Raw genomic sequence first — 22,388 nt, 5'->3', positions numbered from 1 at the left:
TGCACATGGTCAGATTTTAATAAAGGCCATTTTTACACATTTTGGTTTCACCATGTAGAAATTACAGCTGTGTTTATACATAGTCTCCCCTCATTTCAGGACACCTTGTTTGGGACACAAATAAAGTAGTCATGTTTAGTATTTTGTTGCATATCCTTTGCATGTAATGACTGCTTGAAGTATGTAATTCATGGACATCACCAGTTACTGGGTGTCTTCTCTGGTGATGGTCTGGCAGGCCTGTATTGCAGCCATCTTTAGCTTATGCATGTTTCCGTTTTCTCTTCAGCAAATAAAAGGCATGCTCAATTGGGTTCAGATCGGGTGATTGACTTGGCCACTCAAGAATTGACCATTTTTTGGCTTTGTTGCTCCTTTTGTTAAAAACTCCTTTATTGCTTTAGCAGTATGTTTGGAATCATTGTCTTGCTATACAATGAACTGCCAGCCAATGAGTTTTGAGGCATTTGTTTGAACTTGAGCAGAAAGGATGTGTCTATACACTTCAGAATTCATTATGCTACTACCATCAGCAGTTGTACGATCAATGACGATAAGTGAGCCAGTACCTTCAGCAGCCATACATGCCCAGGCCAGGACACCCCCACCACCGTGTTTCACAGATGAGGTGGTATGCTTTGGATCTTGAGCAGTTCCTTTTCTCCTCCATACTTTGCTCGCAATCACACTGATATAAGTTAATCTTCATCTCACCTGCCCACAAGACCTTTTCCCAGAATTGTGGTTGCTCTTTTAAATACTTCTTGGCAAACTGTAACCTGGCCATCTTATTTTTGCGGCTAACCAGTAGTTTGCATCTTGTAGTGTAGTCTATGTATTTCTGTTTATGAAGTCTTCTGCGGACAGTGGTCATTGACAAATCCACACCTGACTCCTGAAGTATGTTTCTGATCTGTCGGACAGGTGTTTGGGGATTTTTCTTCATTGTAAGGAGAATTCTTCTGTCATCAGCTGTGGAGGTCTTCCTTGGCATGCCTGTCCCTTTGCGATTAATAAGCTCACCAGTGCTCTCTTTTTTCTTAATGATGTTCCAAACAGCTGATTTTGGTAAGCCTACGGTTTGGCTGATGTCTCTAACAGTTTATTCTTGTTTCTCGGTCTCATAATGGCTTCTTTGACTTTCATTGGCTCAACTTTGGTCCTCATGTTGATAAACAGCAAAAAAAGTTTCCAAAGGTGATGGAAAGACTGGAGGAAAGACTCGGTGCTGAGAGCTCTCTTATATCTGCATGAAGGAGGCATTTAAACACACCTGAGCAATTACAAATGCCTGTGAAGCCATGTGTCCCAAACATTATGGTGCCCTGAAATGGGGGGACTATCTTGTTCCTCAGCTACACCCATATAGCCCCACTAGACAAACAGTCCATAATATCACCTCTGACCACTGCCGTGACATTCTCCTTCACCAATAACGCAACATCCCCTCCTCTTTTACTCTCATCTCTGTCTCTCCTGAAACACCTATACCCGGGAACATTGAGCTGCCCTTCTCTTAGCCAGGTTTCCGTAATGGCTACAACGTCCCAGTTCCACATACCCATCCAAGCCCTAAGGTCATCTGCCTTACCCATCAGGCCCCTTGCATTAAAATGTGCAATTTAAACCAATGTATCTTCCTCGCTCCCTGCCTTTCTCCTACCCATTCTGTCTGCTATACGTTCTGCATTACATTCTGCATGCATTGGCCCACAGTGCTGAAAACCTTTGTCACATTTAAATGGTTTGGTAATGGAGTGCTTCTTATTCAATGTAAACACCGTGGTGCAAATAAGGATAACGTTTGGAGAAGATGGTTGGGATAGGGGTTGTTTATAACAATAATTAGAAACCAGTCCAAAGTAAGCATCCAGATACAGTGATTGGGAAGTGGCATCTTGCTGCCTCACCTGAACCCAGCCCCACACACACTAAATTATAACTGTGTGTCAAGTTGTTTAACAGATGTACCAAACCAGATGGGATAAAATTAACATTTTCAACATTTGTTAAAAAGGGCTCCTTTGTGTTGTCATTGCACTGCATGGACCACAATATGTTTTAAACGGGTTGGATAATGAACAAGTTAGAAGATAGGATTCAGAAAGTGGGGATAATATTTACGTATTTCAATTAGCAAGATGCAAGGGATAATGTTCCCAGATATTTATGGCAGGGCATCAGATTCTCATAATATTTATAAATGACTATTGGGAGCCAGTTATCCAAGAATGGGACCTAATATTAACTTTGATGCATGCAATAGGTACATAGGTGCAAGTAGAAAGTTATTGTTTCTTTTGATATGCAATCAAAGTAGATAATTAGGTGAAGATCAGTCATGATTTAGTTAATATCTTTAAATTCAAGTTCAATAAAACATTCGTAACATGGATTCAAGCCAATCTGGAATATTCAACAGCTCTACCATCTCCCAATGAAAACATTACCAGCATTTATAAATTAAATAGATTTACTAAAAATACATCTTATTCCTTCCCTCAATTGTTAATCCACAATATATATATTATAAAGTTCAGCTCATTTGCCTGTCATTTTGCCCTAAAACCCATTTCCTCATTTGAAGATCAGAAATATGAAGCAGCATGTACAAAGAATTCTACCAATGGATTTAAAGTGACTTTTGCTCTTCTGAATCCAGTTGTCAGTGCATGGGAAACAAAAGATAAAACAGTCACGCTAGGGGAAACCAACTTCCATATTTCAACTGGTACCAGCTTCAGCAAGAAAGTTCCTTAAGGAAGTCTAGAGAACAGGAGCCTTCAATCTCCAACGTTTAACAAATGCAGTGATTGGAACATTATCTTATCCACTTTCCATCATGTGGTTAACCGCCTTTCTTGCTTAGGCACACATTTTAAAATTGTTCCTCTCCACAGTGCAGGGGCCATTAAAAGGCTTAATGTAGTGACACTGAGAATGAGAAGGTACACCTGCAGAGAAATAAGTTGTACAACAGCTTTATTTTTGATGTTGTTGCGTATAATGAATTGAACCACAACACTGAATATATTATTGCTACATTTAAACAGATGCTGGACAATTACGAGGCAACTTACTTCTCGGGAGACAATCCCCGACTTGCGGGCTCGACTACTCAGAACAAAGGAAAACTCACTGACTTGTGCCAAGCCAGCGGAAACTATCCACCTGATATACCTGCTGTTTCTTGGAAGAATTAGAGAGAGGACAAGTACTGCCAAGACGAACTAGAAAAAAGAAAATTAAAATGTGTTAACATCATCACTCACACGTCTTTGCGTGTTCTAGGTGATTTAATTGTATTGCCGAGGACATTTCCAAGACCTGCATTCCGCTTACATCCCACATTCCAAAGACAAGCAGGCGTGTAGATTAATTGGCTTTTGTAAATTGCCCTTCGTGTGCGGGATGCAAAAATGGGATATCATAGAACTAGTGTATGGGTGATTGTTGGACGGTGTGGACATGGTAGTCCAAAGGCCTATTTCCTACTGTAACTCTAAACTAAACCTCCATTCTGATTAGTTGGAAAGACCATCACTTATTAAGCTAAAAATGGTCATCTGGTGTTGGTTTAAAAAGAGAGTTGTGAATCTGTGGAATTCTCTGCCTCAGAAGGCAGTGGAGGCCAATTCTCTGAATGCATTCAAGAGAGAGCTAGATAGAGCTCTTAAGGATAGCAGAGTCAGGGGGTATGGGGAGAAGGCAGGAACGGGGTACTGATTGAGAATGATCAGCCATGATCACATTGAATGGCGGTGCTGGCTCGAAGGGCCGAATGGCCTCCTCCTGCACCTATTGTCTATTGTCTAAAAAAGCAGCTGCAACTGGTACACAAAGTTTATTTTAAGTACCAATTGGGGCAATGAGTATAATAGTTAGGGGCATTATATATAAAGTGCAGGGAGTCATATTGAAGCTTTATAAAAAGTTGGTTAGGCCGTATTTGGAATGTTGTGTACAGTTCTGGTCATTCCATTACAGGTTGTGGAAGCTTCGTGAAGAATGTAGAAGAGGTTTACCAGGATGCTGCCTGAATTGGATGGCATTAGCTGTAAGGAATGTTTGCACAGACTTGGATTGTTTTCCCAAAATCAGAGCTGAGGGGAGAAACGATAGAAGTTTATAAAATGAAGTATAGACAGTCAAAATCTTTTTCCGAGGGTGGAAATGTCAAAAACTAGAGAGCATAACTTTAAGGTGAGAGAGGGGAAGTTTAAAGGAGAGCTTATTTTGTTACAGAGAGTGGTGGGTGCCTGGAATGCACTGCCTGAGGTGATGGTGGAAACAGATGCAATAGTGTCATTAAAGAGACTTTCAGATTGTCACATAAATGTGCAAGGAATGGATGGATAAGGATCGTGCAGGCAGAAGGGATTGGATTAATTTGGCATCAGGTTCAGCATAGACATTATGGGCTGAAGAGCTTGTTTCTGTGCTGTAGTGTTCCAAGTATAATTTTAATAAGGCAAAAGCAGAGACACTTGGGGATAACATTGTACAAATGTGCAAAAACAAAAAAAATTATGCCAAACCCAAATGAAGCTTAATTTTAGCTGGAATTTAGTATCAACATTCTTCACATTGAATTTCATGTCATGTTGTGAACGCATAACCATCCCAGCAATGCATCCGAACAACACAGATTTCCAAAACTCAAACATTAGAAAATCTAAATCCTTGGGTCAATCTATGGAGAAACAAAAGTTTTGTCAGCCTTCCTTAAGGCTAATATAAACTACGTTACCTTCAACACCACCACAGCCAGTGTAAGGCACATAAGCACAGTCAGTTCATAAAGAACAAATGTTGGGAACACGTGAAGACCTAAGAAGAGCAGAAGAATTGGATGTGCATTCATTCAATACACAGATACCTCGTTAAAATGATAGTTTACATATCGTTACCCAACAGCACTAATTTGGCTTTATCAGCTATAAAACAATCAAACACAAAATGAACACCAAAAACTCCAAATGCTGTAATTTGAAACATTATCAAAAATGTTGGGAACACTCAGCTGGCCTGGCAGTATCAATGGAAACAGAAACAAGTTAATGCTTTAGGTTGGAGACCCTTGGTAAGAATTAGGAAAGATGGATAACCCATGTCAGAACTGGCCATTTTTGATGCTAACAAAGAAAGCACATGACCAGAAGCTGTTGAATTCAGTAGAGTTTAGAAAGCTGAAACATTTATTCTCCTGTAGTTAAGGTGAAAAAGTGAGAAATGGAATGATTGATGGGGATGGAAGAGTGGACCAGGGAACATAGAACAGTACAGCACATGAACAGGCCCTTTGGCCCACAATGTTTGCATTGAATATGATGCCTAGTTAAATTGATGTAATCTGTCTGTACACGATCCATATCTCTATTCCCTGCACTTCTATGTGCTTATCTAAAAACCTCTTAAATGCTACTATTGTATCTGCCTCCACCACCACCCGTGGCAATGCATTCTAGGCCCTCCAACACTGTGTAAAAATAATTTGCCCCGCAAATTTCAATTAAACTTTCCCCTCTCACCTTATAGCAATACCCTCTGGTGTTGGACATTTTCACTCCAGGAAAAAGATTCTGAATGTCTACCCTATCTTTGCCTCTCATAATTTTATATGCAGGGAATTGCAAAGAGAATGGTGTCTTTGGAATGTTACAAGAGAAAAGGGGAGGTGGTGACTTATCTGCTTGCATTCTGAATGGACAGGTGGGCTGAGGAATTTAATACAGAGAAATGTGAGGTGTTACATTTTGGGAAGACTAATGTGGGCAGTATGGTGGGGAGTGTTGTCGAGCAGAGTGATCTAGAAGTGCAGGTACATAGTTCATTGAAAGTGGCATCACAAGGTGGTCAAAAAAGCTTTTGGCACATTGGCCTTCAGCAATCAGAAGTTAGTTGGGAAGTCACGTTGCAGTTATATAAGATGTTGGTGACGTTGCATTTAAAGCATTGTGTTCAATTCTGGGCATCATGTTATTGGAGAGATGGTGTCAAGCTGGAAAGGGCGCAGCGAAGATTTACGAGGACATTGCCAGGATTCGACGGCTTGAGCTATCTATAGGGTAAGGTTGAGCAGATTAGCACTCTATTCCTTGGAGCGCAGGAGGATGAGGGGTGATCATATAGAGGTGTACAAAATCATGAGAGGAAAAGATCGGGTTGATGTACAGTCTCTTGCCCAGAGCAGGGAAATCAAGAACCAGAAGAACTCAAAAACGTGACACCATGCTCTACCTCATCATCAATGAAAATATATAACTTTCTTCAGTGGGACAGTCATAGACAATAGGTGCAGGAGTAGCCCATTCGGCCCTTCAAGCCAGCATCACCATTCAATGTGATTATGGTTGATCATTCTCAATCAGTAACCCGTTCCTGCCTTCTCCCCATACCCCCTGACTCCGCTATCCTTAAGAGCTCTATATAGCTCTCTCTTGAAAGCATTCAGAGAATTGCCCTCCACTGCCTTCTGAGGCAGAGAATTCCACAGATTTACAACTCTCTGACTGAAAACGTTTTTCCTCATATCCGTTCTAAATGGCCTACCCTTTATTCTTAAACTGTGGCCCCTGGTTCTGGACTCCCACAACATTGGGAAAATGTTTCCTGCCTCTAACGTGTCTAACCCCTTTATAATCTTATATGTCTCAATTAGATCCCCTCTCATCCTTCTAAATTCCAGTGTACCCAAACCTAGTCGCTCCAGTCTTTCAACATACGACAGTCCCGCCATTCCGGGAATTAACCTAGTGAACCTACTCTGCACGCCCTCAATAGCAAGAACAATGGCATGCAATTTCCATATCAGACTGAAGAAGGGTCGCAACCCAAAACGTCACCCATTCCTTCTCTCCTGAGATGCTGCCTGACCTCCCGAGTTACTCCAGCATTTTGTGATACCTTCGATTTGTACCAGCATCTGCAGTTATTTTCCTACACTTCAAATTGGTATTATATTTTTTAAGTTATTGACATTTTAAAGTAAAAAAAATCACTTTTCCATTTTGCCCTGGCCATCAGCCGCGTTCAACGTCACAATGGGACCTGCCCGAGTGATGGGAGTGGCGGCCAATGAGGGGGGGGGGGCACGCTGGCTGCCGGGGGCGGGACCCGCCAGAGTGAAGGAAGTGGCGGCCAATGAGGGGGGGGGGGGGCTGCTGAGCAGTCAAGCTGTCGCTGCTGCTGAGTCGTCGAGCTGAAACTTTAATAAATGCGTTCCCCCCCCTTCACCGGGATGACCGGCGCTCGTCCCGGGATGCTCCGCACCTGACCTTCCTCCCGTGGTGCAGTGCAGCGCAGCGGCAGAGGTCAAACAAGATGGCCGTGGCCGCTGAGCTGCCGCTGCAGGAGAGGTTTCCACCTAAAAGGGTCCACGGCTCGCCTTGGCCGACGCGATGGCAGCCCAGGGCTGAGGCGAGTGGCTCCCTCTTCCCTTTCCTGTCCCTCGCCCGCCCACGGCCACGGGTGACACTCCCCGGCCGCCAACGGGTCCATGGATCATCAGTTGGGGGAGGGTTGCCAGGCCCGCAGGAGAGGCTTGCACCCAACAGGGGTTGCCACACCCACAGGAGAGATTTGCACGGAGGGTTGCCGTGCAACCCGCAGGAGAGGTTTGTACCCAACGGGGGTTGCCAGGCCCGCAGGAGAGATTTGGACCCGACGGGGGTTGCCGGGCCCGCAGGAGAGGCTTGCACCCAACAGGGGTTGCCACACCCACAGGAGAGATTTGCACGGAGGGTTGCCGTGCAACCCGCAGGAGAGGTTTGCACCCATCGGGAGTTGCCGGGCCCGCATGAGAGATTTGGACCCAAGGGGTCCACGCCCGTCTTATAAGTTATAAACAGCAGACACATTCCCTAACAATTTAAAATATTGTTAATTACCAACAGATGCAAAAAAAATGATGGTCAGAAAATCCCGTATAGGTTCCACACACAACATCACTTCGTCTGTGACAATGTGACCTTGTGATGAAATTAATGCCCCGGCCAAGAAACAACCCAGTTCCATGGAGATATCCAGAATTTCAGTCACCTGTAGGAGTATGTAAACAAAGTTCAACAAGTGAAATGTAGTTCAAAGATCTGCAGCTAATAACAATTTAATACCAAATAATTAATGGCAAATAAAAATAGTAGCACTTGTATTGGTATATTACAAAGCAGTAATATACTGTACTTATCAGCCATTGACTAGTGGAGCCATAGCACAAAATGGACCACCTTGTCAATGCTAACCAAATTGGCATACTGGACCAGAAACATAGAAAAGAGTTACAGAAGTAGGCCCTTCGGCCCTTCGAGCCAACATTGCCATTCAATATGATCCTGGATGATCATCCAAAATCATTACCCCGATCCTGCTTTCTCCCCATATTCCTTGATGCCGTTAGACCAAAGAGCTATATCTAACTCTCTCTTGAAAACATCCAGTGAATTGGCCTCCACTGCCTTCTGTGGCTGTGTAAGAAGGAACTGCAGACAAAATGTGTAGGAAAGAACTGCAGATGCTGGTTTAAATCAAAGATGGACATAAAATGCTGGAGCAGCTCAGTGGGACAGGCAGTCTGCCTGTCCTGCTGAGTTACTCCAGCATTGTGGCATACTGGACTGACTGCTGTGAAAAAAGTTGCCTGAGGTCCTTAAATCTTTCCCTTTCACATTAAACCCATCTTTCGTTTTAGAATTCTTTAGCCTGGGAAAAAGATTGTTTTCACTTTATCCCTGTCCCTGATCTTGTACACTTCAATAAGGTCACCCCTCTGACTCCCAAGCTCCAACTCCTCCTTATAACTCAAACTTGCAAGCCAAAGTAACATCCTGGTGAATTTCATCTGCAGCTTTTCCAACTTAATGATATGCAGTGTTGATTACAGCTGTGTTTATACACAGGTCCCCCATTTCAGGTCACCATAATGTTTGGGACACATGGCTTCACAGGCGTTTGTAATTACTCAGATGTGTTTAATTGCCTCCTTAATGCAGGATAAGAGAGCTCTCAGAACCTAGACTTTCCTCCAGTCTTTCTATCATCTTTGGAAACTTTTATTGCTGCTTATCAACATGAGGACCAAAGTTGTGCCAATGAAAGTCAAAGAAGCCATTATGAGACTAAACAAGAATAAAACTGTTAAGAGACATCAGCCAAACCTTAGGCTTACCAAAATCAAACATTTGGAACATCATTAAGAAAAAAGAGAGCACTGGTGAGCTTACTAATCGCAAAGGGACTGGCAGGCCAAGGAAGACCTCCACAGCTGATGACAGAAGAATTCTCTCTGTAATAAAGAAAAATCCCTAAGCACCTGTCTGACAGATCAGAAACACTCTTCAGGAGTCAGTTGTGGATTTGTCAATGACCACTGTCCGCAGAAGACTTCATGAACTGAAATACAGATGCTACAATGCAAGATGCAAACCACTGGTTAGCCGCAAAAATAGGATGGCCAGGTTACAGTTAAAAGAGCAACCACAGTTCTGGAAAAATGTTTTGTGGACAGATGAGACGAAGATTAACTTATATCAGAGTGATGGCAAGAGCAAAGTATGGAGGCGAGAAGGAACTGCCCAAGATCCAAAGAATACCCCTCATCTGTGAAACACGGTGGTGGGGGTGTTATGGCCTGGGCATGTATGGCTGCTGAAAGTACTGGCTCACGTATCTTCATTGATCATATAACTGCTGATGGTAATAGCATAACGAATTCTGAAGTGTATAAACACATCCTATCTGCTCAAGTTCAAACAAATGCCTCAAAACTCGTTGGCCGGCGGTTCATTCTACAGCAGGACAATAATCCCAAACATACTGTTAAAGCAACAAAGGAGTTTTTCAAAGCTAAAAAATGGTCAATTCTTCAGTGGCCAGGTCAATCATCCGATCTGAACCCAATTGAGCTTGCCTTTTATATGCTGAAGAGAAAACTGAAGGGGACTAGCCCCCAAAACAAGCATAAGCTAAAGATGGCTGCAAAACAGGCCTGGCAGAGCATCACCAGAGAAGACTCCCAGCAACTGGTGATGTCATGAATCACCTCAAGCCGCCATTACATGCAAAGGATATGCAACAAAATACTAAACATGACTACTTTCATTTACATGACATTGCTATGTCCCAAACATTGTGGTGCCCTGAAATGGGGGGACTATGTATAAACACTGCTGTGATTTCTACATGGTGAAACCAAAATGTATAAAAATGGTCTTTATTAAAATCTGACAATGTGCACTTTAACCACATGTGATTTTATACATGTGTTTCTATGTTTCTATGATTTTTTTCTATTACAAATCTCAAATTGTGGAGTACAGAGGCAAATAAATAAATAATGGGTCTTTGTCCCAAACATTATGGAGGGCACTGTAATTCCTGTAGCTGGGCAAACAGAACAGCACACATACTCCAAGTGTGGTCTCACCAATTGCACAAATAGCTGCATCATGATCTCTCAAATTTTGTAATCAAAACCCGTTCCAATGAAGGCAAATGTGTCAAACCCCTTCTTCACTACATTGTCATCTGGCTCCTTTAGAGAACCATTCACCTGTAATCCCAGATTCCTCCGTTCTGCAACACTCTACAGGGCTCTGTCATTTGATGTACAAGTCCTGACTTGGTTTGATATACCGAAGTGTAACACCTCACACTTGTCAGTGTTAAAGTCTAGTTGTCATTCCTTGGCCCACTTCCCAACTGATCTAGATCTTGTTGTAAATTTAGATAACCTTCCTTGCTGACTGGTATACCACCAATTTTGTGTCATCTACAAATTTACTAACAATGTTACTACATTGTTATATACATTAGCAATTTGGATGACAAACAGCAATGGATCAGTACTGATCCCTGCAGCGCACCACTGGTTGTTGGCCTCCAATGAGAAAAACAACCCTCCACAATTACCCTGTCACTCCAATTGGCTAGCTCACCTTGGATTCCAATCAATCTAACCTTCCAGACAAGCCGACCATGTGGGACATGGGGACACCATAAGGCCTAGCTAAAGTCCGTATAGACAACATCCAATGCGTTGCGCTCATGAATTCTCTTGGTGACCTCTTAAAAAAAAAAAACATTGGATTTGTGAGACAAAATTTCCCATGCACAAAACCATGCTCACATATGGTTTGCTTGCCTTCATCAATTGCGGCATTGGGTATAAGAGTCAGTAGTCTTTAGCTTTTCACTGTATCTCAGTACACGTGACAATAATAAACCAATTCCAATAGGTTTATCAGAATGCTGCCTGGATTGGTGGATATTAACTACAAGGAGAGGTTGGACAAACTTAAATTGTTTTCTTTGAAGCGTTGGAGGCTGAAGGGAGACCTGATAGATGTATTTAAGATTATAGTGTCATACAGCCCAGAAACAGGCCCTTCAGCACAATTCGTCCATGCCGACTGAAGAAGGGTCTCGACCTGAAACGTCACCCATTCCTTCTCTCCTGAGATGCTGCCTGACCTGCTGAGTTACTCCAGCATTTTGTGAATAAATACCTTCGATTTGTACCAGAATCTGCAGTTATTTTCTTATAAGATGCCCCATCTAAGTTAGTTCCCCTTACCAGTGTTTGGCCCACATACCTTTATACCTTTCCATTCCATGTATGTACAAATTGCCTCTGAAGTATCTATTGAATGTATGCCTTCTAATTCTTGATACCCCTACCCTGAGAAAAGGACTGTGAATTCACTACATCTGCCCCCCTTACGATTATGAGGCATAGAATGTTAAAAACTAGAAAGCAAAGTTTTAAGGTGAGAGGGGCAAAATTTAAACAATATCCGCCTGGAGGTTTTCTGTTTTAAACCAAGAGTGCAGCTGGAGGCAGATATGATTGTGGCATTTAAAGGCTTTTACATAGGCACGTGGATATACAGGGAATTGAGGGATACAGATCACATGCCGGGTGAGATTAGTTAACTTAGCATCATGCTCAGCACAGAGGTTGTGAGCCACAGGACGTATTCCTATCCTGTACTTTTCCATGTTCTTGTTAGTCAGTGGTGGGAATACAAGATTGTATTCTGTGGAACGGTTTCAAGGATGTTCATATCAAAGATTGAGGCCTGGTTGAGGAGCTCTTCAAAACGCAGAAACTGACCAACTCTGCAAGAAGAGTTGACTGGGCGAGATGCACTGGGCGATGTCGACTGGAATATGTTCCAAGCAAGTTCCAGAGACGTAAATTAGTTTGCGGAAGCGGTTACAGACTTCATTGCCACAATAGCCGATACCATCATCCCCACGGTAAGGGTCGGTATCTTCCCTAACCAAAAACCCTGGGTGGACAGGTCTATTCACGTGGCCTTGAATGCTCGCACCGCTGCTTACAACTCTGGCCTGGCATCCGGCAACATGGACGACTACAAGGGAGAGTCCTACCGACTGCGGAGGGCAGTGAAGGATGCAAAAAGGAGTTACCGGGACAAGATGGAGTCACAGATGGAGCAGCAGGACACCAGGCGCCTTTGGCAGGGGCTACGGACAATAACTAGCTACCGGTCCAGCACCCCCTCAACCGGCTCCTCCATAGCTGATGACCTGAACTCTTTTTATGCACGGTTTGAGACGGGTAACACCACCAGCTCGCCGTCTAAAAACAGCACCGAGGGGGCGCTGGCTAGCGAGGCTGGAGGGGGATCCACCGCCGGGGATGTGCACACATTCTCGGTGTCCGAGCATGAGGTGAGGTGGGCTCTGACGCGTGTGAATACGAGGAAAGCTGGAGGCCCAGATGGTATATCTGGGCGAGTGCTAAAGTCTTGTGCTACTCAGCTTGCTCCAGTGCTCACCACAATATTCAACCTCTCCTTGGCCAAGTCCATGGTCCCTGCATGCTTCAAAAGATCCATCATTGTACCGCTGCCAAAGAATGCCTCTCCAGCTTGTTTAAATGACTACCGACCGGTGGCCCTCACCTCGGTTGTCATGAAATGCTTTGAGAGGCTAGTCAAGAAGCACATCAGCGCCCTCCTTCCTCGCAACATGGACCCACTGCAGTTCGCATACCGTCCGAACAGGTCCACGGATGATGCGGTCTCCCAGGTTCTGCACACCGCTCTCTCTCATCTGGACAGCCAGGGGGGCTATGTGAGGATGCTGTTCATTGACTTTAGTTCAGCATTCAACACAATAGTCCCCAGCAGACTGGTTGAGAAGCTGCTGGAACTGGGGCTTAGCACCCCTCTGTGTGCCTGGGTTCTGGACTTTCTCACCGCCAGGCCCCAAGTGGTCAGGATGGGGGAACACACATCTAGCTCCCTCACCCCGAACATAGGATCCCCCCAGGGTTGCGTCCTTAGCCCCCTACTGTACTCCCTGTACACACATGACTGTGGGGCCAGGTTCAGCTCAAACTCCATCATCAAGTTTGCTGATGACACTGTGGTGGTGGGCCGGATCTCCAACAACGATGAGAAGGCCTACCGGGCGGAGGTGGCTGATCTGGTGTCAGGACAATAGCCTCCTCTTGAATGTCACTAAAACGAAAGAGCTGATTGTGGACTTCAGAAGGGCTAAACATCCAAGGACGTACACGCCACTGGAGATAAATGGGTCTACTGTGGATAGGGTGAGCAGTTTTAAATACTTGGGAGTCCGCATCACAGAGGATCTGACGTGGGCAACGCACATTGCCGCACTGGTGGGGAAGGCAAAGCAGCGCCTTGACCACCTTAGACAACTGAGGAAATTCATAGTGTCTCTGAGGATCCTTCATTGCTTCTACTCTGGGGCTGTAGAGAGCATCCTGTCCGGCAACATTACAGTCTGGTTTGGGAACAGCTCTGCCCAGGACAGGATGGCCCTGCAGAGTACTGCGTTCGGCAGAACGCACCATGGGAACTACACTTGTCCCCTGTAGGACCTATACATCAGGAGGTGCAGATCCAGAGCAAGTAAGATCATGAGGGACCCCTGCCACCCCAGTAACGGACTGTTCCAGATGCTACGATCAGGCAAACGCCTCCGCTGTCACGCTGTGAAAACGGAGAGGATGAGACGGAGTTTCTTCCCACAGGCCACCAGGACTGTCAACTTTTATAACTCCAGACTAAATTTTTGTCTACACTATAGTAACTTATTAACTTTATGTATATGCTGTAACTGTAATTCTTTTTTGTGCACAATCCGCAGGCATTGCCACTTTCATTTCACTGCACATCGTGTATGTGTATGTGACAAATAAACTTGACTTGACTTGACTTGACTTCTTTCTTGACTCTCAGTGGGTCCAGGCCCTGAATAACCACAGCTAAGCATATCGTGGTTATTAGCCAGTTGCTTTCCACTCACCAATTGTTCTTTAGATCAAGTGTTAGCCATTGGACCTCGGCTTTGAGATGCCTCGAGTTGCTTCCCTTCCTGAGGTATGGCGGAGTTTCCAAATTGACAACCACTTGGATTTGAAATTCAAAAAGCTCCTCTAAATCCAACTCTTTCTCATCTGATATTTAGAAATGATTTTAATAATATCCAATCAGGATAGTTTTTGCTTAATGAGGCTGGATTTCTCACCTTGATGCAGAGCTCTATTTGAACACAACGCCGTTCGTGAAATCTGTTGAATATATTTTTTAAAATAATTCTCCATTTGGATCTAGCTGATAGCTTTGGATGCCATGAACATGGCTCACCGATTTCACTCATTTCTACTGTTCTCAATATGGTCTACAATTCTGTAACTTGAATCAAAATAAATATAATTACCATTAACATAAGAAAGATAAATGCAGATACTCCTAGGACAATTATCTCTCTATTTCCTTTACCCTCAGTGTGTAGTTTCCTGTAAAACGGTCCGATGAGATAAGTCTTTATCACAAGACACATCAGAAGAATTGCAGCCAACGAAAATAGAATTTGACCAGTAAGAGCGAAAATCCGCAGTATTTCTGACATTATGCTGTTGAGAAAGAAAGACAAAATTATGAAAACATATTCAAAAATAATTCCATGCTGTATCTTTCAATCAATTCAATCAAACAACTAAATATTATCAATTTTTAGTTTAGGGATTATAGTCTGCAGACAGTTAAGGTATCTTTTAATATCTTGCTCAGAAATCTGTAAAATTATGAGAGGTATAGATAGATAGATAGAATCTTTATCCCAGGATTAAAATCTCAAAGACTACAGGCAAAGCTTTATGGTGAGAAAGGCAAAGTCTAATGAAGATGTGCGGGACAAGTTTGTTTTACACAGTGGATGGTGAGTGCCTAGAATGTGCTGCCAGGGCATTTCAGGCACTCACCACGCCACTCCACCAGGTGAAGGTAGACATGATAGTGACATCAAAGGGATTTATGGATAGGCACATGGAATGAAGGAAATGGAGGGATAGGGATAACGTGCAGGCAAATAAGAATTTGTATTGGCATCATGTTCGGCACATGAGGCAGCACTGTGGCTCAGCAGTTGAGTTGCTGCCTTACAGCGCCAGAGACCCCGGTTCAATCCTGACCACGGTGCTATCTGTACGGAGTTGGTATGTTTTCCCTGTGACCGCGTGGGTTTTTCCCTGGAGCTCGTTTCCTCCCACACTCCAAAGACGTACAGGTTTGTAGGTTAATTGGCTTTGGTGAAGATTGTAAATTGTCCCGAGTGTGTGCAATGGGTTAGTGTACTGGGATTGCAGCCGGCACGCACCCGGTGAACTGAAGGGCCTGTTTCTGCGCTGAATCTCCAAACTAAACTTTTAAAAAAATGGTGGGCCAAAGGAACTATTCTATACTGTTCTGTTCTATTCAATTTCCATATAATGTTTGTGATACTGCTATCACTTTGCAGGATCAAATCACCTTGGACATAACAAATATAGTCATTAGGACTGGGCCAAGATTATTGAGTCTCATTCGGGATCTTGATTGCATTTCTTTTTTGGCTGGTACTGGCAACAATTTACTGCTGTTTTACCCACACCAGGTAACATGTAGATTTTTATATATTTTCCTACATTCTGGTAGTTTCTGGTTTTCTCTGTAGATTAGTTCCATATTTCCAACCACATGTGCTCCTCAGCTTACGATGGGGTTCCGTTCCGAGAAACCCATTGTAAACCGAAAATATTGTAAGTCAAATACACCTGATCACGTGGCTGGAAGCGAGCCGTTTGCACCATCGCAAAGTCGAAATATCGCAAATTGAAGCATCGTAAGCCGGGGAGCACCTGTACATCTCAGAGAAAGCCTCCCTCAATCAGCTCAGTTCAGGTCAATTCAATTTCTAAGAGCAATCTATCAATTCAGTTTAGAGCCACATGTCCTGGATTTACTGTCCTTACAAAGCAGGGCATTATCTGATTTAATTTAATCCTTGTTATTCAGCATTAATTCTCAATATGAAAATATATAATACCTACAGGGAATTATGGAATGATGATATGTCAGCAAATATTATTAGTTCACAAGTTATAGGAGCAGAATTAGGGCATTCAGCCCATCAAGTCTACTTGGCCATTCAATCATGGCTGATCTATCTTTCCCTCTCAATTCCATTCTCCTGCCTTCTCCCCATAACCCCTGATACCAGCATTAATCAAGAATCTATCAATCTCTGCCTTAAAAATACACATTATACCATGTCATATACCTATCATATCTGCCTCAACCACAAACCCTGGAAAAGCATTCCAAGCACTCACCATCATCTTTGTAAAAAGAGTTACTCACATGTCTTCTTTAAACTTTGCCCCTCTCACCTTAAAGCTATGCCCTCTGGTATTTGATTTTTCCATCTTGGGAAAAAAGACTTGTGCAACTAGATTGGCAGGGGGGTGGGATCTCGTGCAGGACAGAGGCACGTGAGAGGCTAGAAGTTGGTATGGAGGGTGGTGTGGGATAGGTTAGTGGACAGAATAGGCAGGTGAAAGGCGGAGAGCGAGGAAAGAGGGTTGGTTTAAACCAAGTATTTTAATGCAAGGGGCCTGACGGGTAAGGCAGATGAGTTGGGGCATGGATAAGTACGAGCGACTGGGACGTTGTAACCATGACTGAAACCAGATTAAGGGACGGGCGGGACTGGCAGCTCAATGTTCCTGGGTACAGGAGCTTCAGGAGAGACAAGGATGAGGGAAAAAGAGGAGGGGGGGGTTGCATTGTTGGTTAAGGAGGCTGTGTTCAGAGGTGACATAGCGGACGGTTGGTCTAGTGAGGCTACATGGGTGGAGCTGAGGAACAAGAAAAGGATGATCACCTTGTTGGGGGTATACTACAGACCTCCGAATAGTCAACGGTAATTAGAACAAATGTGCCGGCAGATTGCAGACAGTTGCAGGTCAAATAAGGTTGTTGTAGTAGGGGATTTTAACTTTCCCAATACAGACTGGGAAAATCATAGTGTGAAGGGTTTAGATGGGGTGCAATTCTTCAAAAGTGTTCAGGAGAGTTTTCTTAAGCAGTATTTGGAGGCCCCCACACATGAGAGGATCTAGTATTGGGAAATTGGGAAGGGCAAGTTAATGAAGTATGTGTGGAGGAGCCTTTTGGGACCAGTGACCACAGTTCGATTAGGTTTAAGATAGTTATGGATAGGGACGGCGAGGGTCCATGTGTTAAAATGCTCAACTGGGGTAAGGCCAACTTTGAGGGTATGAGAGAAGGTCTCGTTCAGGTTGACTGGAGCAGGTGATTTGAGGGGAAAGGAACATCGGACAAGTGGAATATTTTTAAATGTGTACTGAAGAAAGCTCAGGATGTGTCCGTTCCCGTTAGAGTGAAGGGCAAAGCAGGCAAATGTAAGGAAGCTTGGCTGACGAGGGAAATTGAGACATTAGTCAAAACAAGAAGGATGCATGGGACAGGTATAGGCAGCTGGGATTGTGCATCCCTGAAGGAGTTTCAGGAACTAAGGAGTAAACCAAAAAGGAAATCACAAGGGCAAAAAAGGGCCAGGAGATAGCTCTGGCGGGTACCATTAAAGACAATCCCAATTTTTTTTATAAATACATAAGGGGACAAAGGGTAACTAGAGAGAGAATGGGACCTCAGGAATCAAAGCGGTCACCTCTGTGTGGAGCCACAGGAGACGGGCAAGGTACTAAATGAGTATTTCTCCTCTGTATTTACAGACTGGAGGCATGTGACTTGTGGTGTGCCTCAGGGTTCAGTGTTGGGCCCGTTACTGTTTCTCATCTACATCAATGATTTGGATGAGAACATACAGGGCAAGATTAGCAAGTTTCCTGATGATACAAAAGTTAGTGGTTTTGCAGATAGTGAAGATTGTGAAAGATTGCAGCAGGATCTAGATCGATTGGCTAGGTGGGCGGAGGAATGATTAATGGAATTTAATACAGAAAAGTGTGAGGTGTTGCATTTTGGGACGTCGAACAAGAGCAGGATCCACACAGTAAATGGTAAGCCTCTGTGTATTGTTGTAGAGCAGAGGGATCCAGGAGTACAGGTGCATGGTTCCTTGAAGGTCGAGTCGCAAGTAGATAAAGTGGTCAAAAAGGCTTTTGGGACTTTAGCCTTCATCAGTCAGAGTATTGAGTATAGAGGTTGGTAGGTCATGTTGCAGTTGTATAAGACGTTGGTGAGACCGCATTTAGAATATTGTGTTCAGTTCTGGGCACCATGTTATAGGAGAGTTAATGTCAAGCATGAAAGGGTTCAGAAAAGATTTACAAGGATGTTGGCAGGACTAGAGGGTGTGAGCTATGGAGAGAGGTTGAGTAGGCTGGGTCTCTATTCCATGGAGCACAGGAGGATGAGGGGAGATCTTAATAGAGGTATACAAAATCATGAGAGGAATAGATCTTTTGGCCACAGTCTTTTGGCCAGAGTAGGGGAATCGAGGACCAGAGGACATAGGTTCAAGGTGAAGGGGAAAAGATTTAATAGGAATCCGAGGGATAACTTTTTCACACAAAGGGTGGTGGGTGCATGGAACAAGCTGCCAGAGGAGGTAGTTGAGGAGGCTGGAACTATCCCATCGTTTAAGAAACAGTTAGACAGATATATGGATAGGACAGGTTTGGAGGGATATGGACCAAGCGCAGGCAAGTGGGACTAGTGTAGCTGGGACATTGTTGACTGGTGTGGGCGAGTTGGGCTGATGGGCCACTTTCCACACTGTATCACTTTATGACTCGATGACTCAAAGCCTTCCTCCAGAAGGACATAGAGCTGCAGCTATACATTCACTAATTGGTGGGGAAGTGGGTGGGGGAGTGGGTGTTACCACACCCTCACTGTAGGTTGGAGAAGTGAATACAAACATCTTGACTGATAGAAGAGGTTGAAGTGCATTGGTCAATGGGAGTTGTGGACGGAAGCACATGCTCAGTTGTGGAGGGGCATTCTCCAAACACACTGAGAAGGAAAGAAGGATTACCTTAGGAGTTTGAATTGGGGTGTTAATACAAGATGTAAGGCAAGAGGAGAGACCACAGAAGTCACATCATTGTAATCAACATTATAAATATAGGTACCTGACGAGCGAGCATTCACCTGTTAGCAGTGCTATTGCCTGCTTGAATTAGCATAGGCATCACGGCAATGAATAAACTCAGCTGAACGTCCTGCATCACCAGCATTCCAAGCAACACGCTGTTATAATCCGTATCCACTATACAGCGACAGGAAATTAAGATCAAAAGGAGTGCATGGATAAATGTAACATGTCCTGAATGTGTTCAATCAAGTCATGTTATTATCAGTATTGCTTTATTTTTAATTTTAGTTCAGTTGGAGAAATCAGCAGTGCAGTGTGAAAATAACAGAAAGTTGGAACACTTCGATTAAGAGACAAGTGCTTTAAAGATTGTACCTCTCTGCAGAGTTCCTGAAAACATGGAAATAAAAAAATTCCCCTCAGATCACTTGTTAAAATAATACTTTGTCCCCAATCACATCATCAGAACACATTATCTGCCATGGTGTATTGCTACTGTCCTTGCCAACCAATCAGTTGAGTGGAGTGAACATGAAAACAATGAGAATTAAAGATGTCAGCGACATATTCCAGGCAATTTCAGCTGCTTGCTCAGTTCCAAAAGGGTGGGCAGAGCTGCAATCTCCTTTCATCAACCAAACATGGAAATGATTTTATCTCCCAGACAGTGTGAGCCCCCACCCTCACATTACTGCAATCCTTACAAGGCCAATGGTATGGTCTTACCATCAGGAAACCTCAAGTTTGCAGATGATACAAAATTGTAGATAGGTATTGTAGATAGTGAAGATAGTTGTCAAAAATTGCAGCAGGATCTTGATCGGTTGGGCAGGTGGGCTGAGGAATGGTTGATGGAATTTAATACAGAGAAATATGAGGTGTTGCATTTTGGGAAGATTAACATGGGCAGGACCTACACTGTGACTGCTAGGGCTCTGGGGAGTGCTGTAGAGCAGAGGGACATAGGAGTGCAGGTACATAGTTCAATGAAAGTCGTGCTGCAGGTAGATAGGGTGGTCAAAACGGCCTTTAGCACTTTGGCCGTCATCAGTCAGAGTATTGAGTATAGAAGTTGGGAGGTCTTGTTGCAGTTATACAAGAATTAGTGAGGTTGTATTTAGAATATTGTGTTATTGGAAAAATGTTGTCAAACTGGAAAGGGTGCAGAGAAGATCTACGAGAATGTTGTCAGGTCTCGTGACCCTGAACAATAGGGAGAGGTTGAGTAGGCTGGGACTTTATTTCTTGGAGTGCAGGAGGATGAGGGGTGATCTTACAGAGGTGTACAAAATAATGAGAGGAATAGATCGGGTAGACACACAGAGTCTCTTGCCTAGAGTTGGGGAAATCGAGAACCAGAGGACATAAGTTTAAGGTGAGGGGGGAAAAGATTCAATAGAATTCTAAGGGGTAACTTTTCACAAAAAGGATAGTGGGTGTATGGAACAAGCTGCTGCAGAAGGTACAGTAGTTGAGACAGGTTCTGTCACAACATTTAAGAAACATTTGGACAGGTACGTGGATAGGACAGGTTTAGAGGGATATGAGCCAAGAGCAGCCAGGTGGGACTAGTGTAGATGGGACATGTTAGTCAGTGTGAGCAAGTTGGGCCGAAGGGTCTGTTTCCACACAGTATGACTCTAAGCACGTCATTGTCACATGGAACACATGTGCCAGCCACAGCTTTGGACAATATCCTAAGAGCCCTTAAGCAGGAATAATGCCCAAAATCCAAAGCTGATGGAGGACACTTGGGGCCAGCATTCAATGAGAAATTATCTGAATTAAGTTTGTCTCTTCATTTGTGACAATTACGGCCATTACTGCATTTGTTCAGTTCTTCCCCGTCAAATAGGAAGCTGGAACCTATTGTCTGACATTTGTGACCCACAGGATTGCCACAACAAGGCATGGGGGGGGGGGGGGGGGAGGGGAGAGTGACGTAGCAGGTTGTTAGTTCTCTCTGTAACAGCACGAGATTCCTCTGAGTACTCTAGTTTCCTCCCACATCCCAAAGCCATGCAAATTGATGCATTAAATGCCCACTGAAACACCTGTAGTGTGTCGGTGAGTGGTAGAATCTGGGGAGTGATTAGAATATGGGGAGAATAAACAATAGAATTAATGTAAGATTCGTGCAAGTGGATGGTTGACTGCGGCATCTCTCCATAACTAGCTACAAGACACAAAAATTCAGTTCTTTGTTTATATTCTGTCTAATCTAAAACATTCTATGTACATTAAGGGAAAAAGAGTATAGGGAATAGGGCAATCCTCCCATATGGTTCAGTGTCTCAAATCTTTAAATTCAAGTTACAAATTACAGTACAATCCAACTACATCCATTAATTGTACTACATTTACCTTCTTTCTCTCCTCTGGCACCAAGAGCAAGGAATCTAGATACCAAAGGGGTACTTGATAGAGACAAACATGTGAAAATGAATATGCTTTGTGTTGGCCTAATATTCAACAGATATCCCCAGAGCAATCCAAATGCAACCATTAGGACTGTCATATAACTGGTACCTTGCAAGGAAATCTTCCAGACCTAAGAGAAGAAAAATTAAAATACTATTAGGCATTATTTTATTTGAAAATATGGCCATACCAATTAAGAATTCTCTTTGGAATGAACATGAGACAATAAAGGATTGATCTGATATCCAAGCATACAATGTGCATATCCTCCGAATTACGAGGTGACTTGTTCAAATGCTGAAGGGACAATCATGGTTTAAACGTTAAGGAATCATCTGCAAGTGGCTAAAGTAAACTAAAATCTCAATATCAAATGCCTGAACATTGCAGTAGAAGTCACTGACATTTGAATGTCAGATTTATTGATTTTTTTTTAACAAATATAATGGAAGCTTAACAAATGGCAATTTAACATCTGCAGGGTACCCTACCCTTGTTTCATCCACATCCCCCAAAGTGCTTGGATCAGATTTCTGCACATTTGCGACTTAATTCAGCAGGGC

The 22,388-nt window shown here is 43.5% G+C and overlaps 1 protein-coding gene across 6 annotated transcripts in view; it reads right to left on the bottom strand.

Annotated features, from left to right (window-relative positions):
- The window catches only part of slc9d1 (solute carrier family 9 member D1), a 45,722-nt gene continuing 23,334 nt past the window's right edge, over window positions 1–22,388 (bottom strand). For 2 of the 6 annotated variants that reach the window (XM_078409267.1, XM_078409268.1), the window contains 7 exons: window positions 21,769–21,955; window positions 19,461–19,578; window positions 14,719–14,914; window positions 7,890–8,040; window positions 4,751–4,830; window positions 3,081–3,230; window positions 1–2,954 (listed from right to left, as the gene is read on the bottom strand). In XM_078409267.1, coding sequence (XP_078265393.1) covers window positions 2,841–2,954; window positions 3,081–3,230; window positions 4,751–4,830; window positions 7,890–8,040; window positions 14,719–14,914; window positions 19,461–19,578; window positions 21,769–21,955 — 996 coding nt within the window. In that variant the 3' untranslated portion in view covers window positions 1–2,840. Of the gene's footprint in view, window positions 2,955–3,080; window positions 3,231–4,750; window positions 4,831–7,889; window positions 8,041–14,718; window positions 14,915–19,460; window positions 19,579–21,768; window positions 21,956–22,388 lie in introns of those variants that run through there. The other 4 variants (XM_078409269.1, XR_013547902.1, XM_078409271.1 and 1 more) reach the window with 4 other exon arrangements.

Source organism: Rhinoraja longicauda, chromosome 12 (genome assembly GCF_053455715.1).
Source record: "Rhinoraja longicauda isolate Sanriku21f chromosome 12, sRhiLon1.1, whole genome shotgun sequence".
In the NCBI taxonomy this organism is placed as follows: Eukaryota; Metazoa; Chordata; class Chondrichthyes; order Rajiformes; family Arhynchobatidae; genus Rhinoraja; species Rhinoraja longicauda.
The sequence above is the reverse complement of the archived record's forward strand: the minus strand, read 5'-3'. Positions and strand labels throughout refer to the sequence as shown.